This window comes from Pseudomyrmex gracilis, unplaced genomic scaffold (genome assembly GCF_002006095.1).
Source record: "Pseudomyrmex gracilis isolate BER0280 unplaced genomic scaffold, ASM200609v1 scaffold_32, whole genome shotgun sequence".
NCBI lineage: Eukaryota > Metazoa > Arthropoda > Insecta > Hymenoptera > Formicidae > Pseudomyrmex > Pseudomyrmex gracilis.
Genome location: NW_018020616.1, coordinates 1,055,443 through 1,059,901, shown reverse-complemented (window position 1 = coordinate 1,059,901; position 4,459 = coordinate 1,055,443). Strand labels below are relative to the sequence as shown.

Genomic DNA, 4,459 nt, shown 5'->3' with positions numbered 1-4,459 from the left:
TATATCGTCATTATTTTGCGAAAGATAATAGACCTTAACTTTGTTTATTATTTTTAGTGTTTATTATATTATCTATTTTTTTCGTGTTTAGTATATTATTTATTTTTTTAATATTTTTATTATATATATTTTTTTTTGTTATCTATTTTCTTTTCGTGTTTATTATATTATCTATATCTTTTCGTGTTTACTTTTTTTCTGAGTTTTATGATTTTGTATTTCAGCTGAGAGAAAACTGCGGAGTGCGGCTAGGGTCAGGTGTCGACTTGACACTTGGACTCGTGCACATAGCACGGAATAGAACCATGTCGATGTTTGGACATTGTTAGCACAGACTCTTACCGAGATACATTTTTATCGTATGCGCCTGAAAGTGGAACTCGTTTCGTAGTTCGCGAGTTTCACGCAAAGTGGAACCTGGCGCTGAAAGTAGCGGCTGGAAACCGTCTTAAAAAACAACAATAGCATGGCCGCTCTCAGCCTTCTCTCTGGTTTTAGGACAATTATAAACCAACCCTAATGCTTTGAAACGTTTACAGTGAGGCTTTGACCGCAACCATTGCCTTTTCTTTGGTTAAGGTTATGTTACTTTGCTGTGAACTAGCCGCCGAGCTGATTTACCATTTGTACTTTCTGTTTTCAAAATATTTTGCATTCTTATTCTTCTTGTCATAATATAATTGAAACCGTTGTCATGGGGTCAAATCGTACGACCGAATTGAACAAATTGATGATTGACTTGGAAACGAACGAATTGGAGGTAAGTTTTTCACACTCGTTATAAATGATTTGTAAATTTGTTATTCCAATCGCTATTCTCTCGTGTTTAACAATAACAATTAACAGTTTAGGTCGTATACACATTATGAGAAATGAGATAATTTGAATTAAGTAATTGCACTTTTGTATGTTTTTTTGTATTGTTTTAGTCATCAACTGGAGTTCTAAGTGCTATTGCTTACACACAACTACTAGCTATTTATCTCTACAGAAATGAATTGTAAGTATAAATAAAGTCAGATATATTTATATGTATGATACTTTTGTAGCGCAATTTAGCTTTGGGATTCTTCTAATGTGTCGTATTATTAATTACATGTGTGTACTAAGTTAATAAAGAATGATTTATTCAATTTATGCACAAACACATGTAACTAAATATCTGACCGCTTTCGCGGTTGTATTGACATTCGACGATGTTTTTCGAATTTGAACCGCAACAGTATCGTTTTTATACCGACGTTTCGTGAACATTTCAGCTCACTTTATCAGAGTGTCAGGCTGCTCTTGATACTCTGATGAAGTGAGCTAAAATATTTACGAAACGTCGGTATGAAAGGCGATTTTTTTTGGCAATCGTATGGTACATGTATCGAAGTATAGTTATGTACCAAACGATCGTCAAAAATTGCCTAAAAATGACATTAACGCGATTCATACCCGAAAAACAATCATCTTCGAATGTTAACATATAACTAAATATATGAATGTATTTTAAATAAAGTTAATTGATTTGTTCTGATGTAACTTTGGTATTTTACAAAGCTATGTAATTTAATTTCAATTTAATTTAATTTTATCTATCGGTTACTGTCGTATAGTATAGTTTCTTTTTCATTTAATATGTTGCATGCCAGATTTTCAATGACTTTCTATAGACTATACGATTTTATCAGAACCACTTTATCAGAACTGATAGTTTTGCTTGTGACATATGCCCTACAATATTTATAATATCCCAAAAATCATAAAAGAATAGTTTTAAGAATTTCCATTTAATAAGGAAATTTTCAAATGGAAGTTCGATCGGAAAATTCAAAGTGGGGCGTCTACGACTCACGATGTGAAACATGTTTACAATCTAGTTTTAGTCTTTATATTAGACTAAATTGACATAATTATTCTATTTCTTTATTATATTTTTTATTATTTCCTTGAAATTGTGGATTGATCAATGCTTTAAATGTGTAAGATATGTTTTCCTTGCAAAAAGCAATCGTTACTATAGAGCGAAAAACGGTGATGTAAAATATTTAGCAAATTTTGCTAACAATCCTGCACTAAAATTTGCGATCAATTTTATTTTGCATCATACTCAATGTGGACATTGGTCGAATGTTTTTAGTGATTGGCTTGTTTAAATAAACATGCATTGATCACACAGATGCCAGGCCAAGTTTCTTTGGAAACGAATACCTCAAACTGTGAAATCCTCTCATCCTGAACTCGATCGAGTATGGCAGATAGGACAAAGCATGTGGAAACGTCATTGGGCTCAAGTTCATACAGATCTTAAACAGGAATGGAGTGAAGATATTAAGGAGATTATGGAAGTTCTCAAAGGTAAATCAAAAAGTAAAAGAATTACTTTTATTATGCTTTGATGAAAATTACTAATAAAATTTAAAGAATTGAGAAAATTGCTAGTCATGTATATTCGTTATTTAATAGAAGTAGAAGACGAACAATAGAAACAGGATATCTTTTCTTCCACATACACCACCAGTGTATGTAGAAGAAAAGAATAATACAGATTTAAGTTTAATTTTTATATTTAAGAGAGATTCTTCGAGCTATAAAAATTCTTGTTTGACTTTTGCAGATATGTTACATGAGAGAATAATGAGGCTGATAGCAAAGGCTTACTCTTCATTGGATTTGACAGCCATGGCAACGATGTGTGGACTGTCGTTGGAAGAGGCAAAACTGGCCGCGATTAACAGGGGTTGGAATGTCGACGGCACAATAGTACAACCGCGCATAGAAAAAAGAAGCGACGAGGACGAAGAACAATATCAGAATGAGATGAGCAAGCTTTGTTTAACAGAAGAACAGCTGCAAAAACTCACGCAATTTGTCTCTTTCCTAGAAAATTAAAAGAGTTTCATTTATTTATGAAACATACGAAGATATTGCTGCAAAATCTCGTTGACGGACTTGAAGCTTCTCTCGCAATTTCTCTCGCCTCGTAATCCTATTATATAAAAGAGGAAGTGCGCGCCAAAGGTAGCATCATCGGTGTTCGTAAAATAAGCCCTCATAAGAGAGAGAAAGAGAAAGAGCGTGTGTGTGTGCGTGCGTGTGTGTGTGTGTGTGAGCGAGAACGAGAGTAAGAGAAAAAGAGCAAGAGAGAGAGAACAAGCGAGAACAAGCGAGCGAGAATGACAGAAAGCTACCCACGCAGTTTGTCCGTCCGATCGGAAGGATAATTCAATGAAGCTCTTTATAAGCGTGGAGTCAACAACTAAACTAATCGATAATCAGCTGTGCGTGCGAGAGGACAGACTGGCATTTGCAGTACAAGACCTGCAAGAGAAACAGTTCTCTCTTCTCCCCTCCTTATTCGCTTCTCGATGAGAATCCCCTGAAAATACACACTGCGACCGTTCGTGGCTCTGTAATTATCAAAGTGGATAGTCGCAGTAAGAATCGGGCAGATAGCCGTTAACGTTTTCACGACGACGACGTGCTCTTTCTAAAACACGTGTGTGACATAACGAACAATTTCACGCGTGATTCCTCGTGATATTTTTGAATTTACAAAACAAAAAAACAAAAAAAAAAAAAACAAACTCAAACAGCATTATATTCCGCTGGCACTTAGTGATATTTGTTTGCTGGATTTTTATAAAGTGTACTATTAACAGCAAGTGAGTGTTTATATATTTGATTTTTATGTTCACTAATTAAATATTATATATATTTCACTATTAAATATTATATATATATATATGTATGTATACATACATACATATTCTCGCTCAATATTTTCTTAACATTACTTAGCAAAGTAATGTTACATTTTACATTTGGATTCTCAATAGATTTTTCGAAACATTTGAAAACTAAAATCGATTTAATAATTTCTATTGTTTTTTTCACAGAGATTATATAACATTAGTAATATAAAAACCATTTTTTTTTTTTTTCAGAATTTCACTTAACCACAATAATATATATATATATATCAATTGTATATACTTTATTGATATTATTATTATTCTATAAATATTACTTTTGTTAATCTCAACTCAAGTTTAATTGAAACTCTTCTGCTATATCTTATAAACTAGGTGAAGAAAAAAATCAGATTAAAAAAAAAAAACTGCAATTGCATGACGTTTTTTTTTTACTGAAATGTGTTTCGATCAATCATCAAAATTTATTTCTCACGTAATCTCTCAAAAATTACAAATAAATTCAATTATCAGTAACATGCATTCGATCTTATTAACACAAAGACGGGGAGCGTCCTTGCGCGTTTCGCTCGTGAAAGCTTTGTCAAAAAAATCCGCGGGGATTCGCGGCGATTCGAGTTGCGTCACGCAAATCGAATCCTCGCTCGGGAAAAATACGCAGGTGAGGTTACGCTCCGAAGCGGCACGTGATTCCCTATGAAATCGATTCCGGGCCAGCCGTCATTGTTATGTGCCGCTGATCTCCCGCGCGCGGTGTTACG

At 33.8% G+C, this 4,459-nt stretch overlaps 1 protein-coding gene across 1 annotated transcript; it reads left to right on the top strand.

Annotated features, from left to right (window-relative positions):
* Nucleotides 1-546: 546 nt before the first annotated feature.
* LOC109852639 (COP9 signalosome complex subunit 8) lies at nt 547-3,568 on the top strand. Its single transcript, XM_020423978.1, has 4 exons — nt 547-760; nt 930-1,000; nt 2,165-2,343; nt 2,603-3,568. Exons 1-4 carry the CDS (start codon nt 695-697, stop codon nt 2,875-2,877), a joined length of 591 nt encoding a protein of 196 aa, XP_020279567.1. The 5' UTR covers nt 547-694; the 3' UTR covers nt 2,878-3,568.
* The last annotated feature ends 891 nt before the right edge of the window (nt 3,569-4,459 follow it).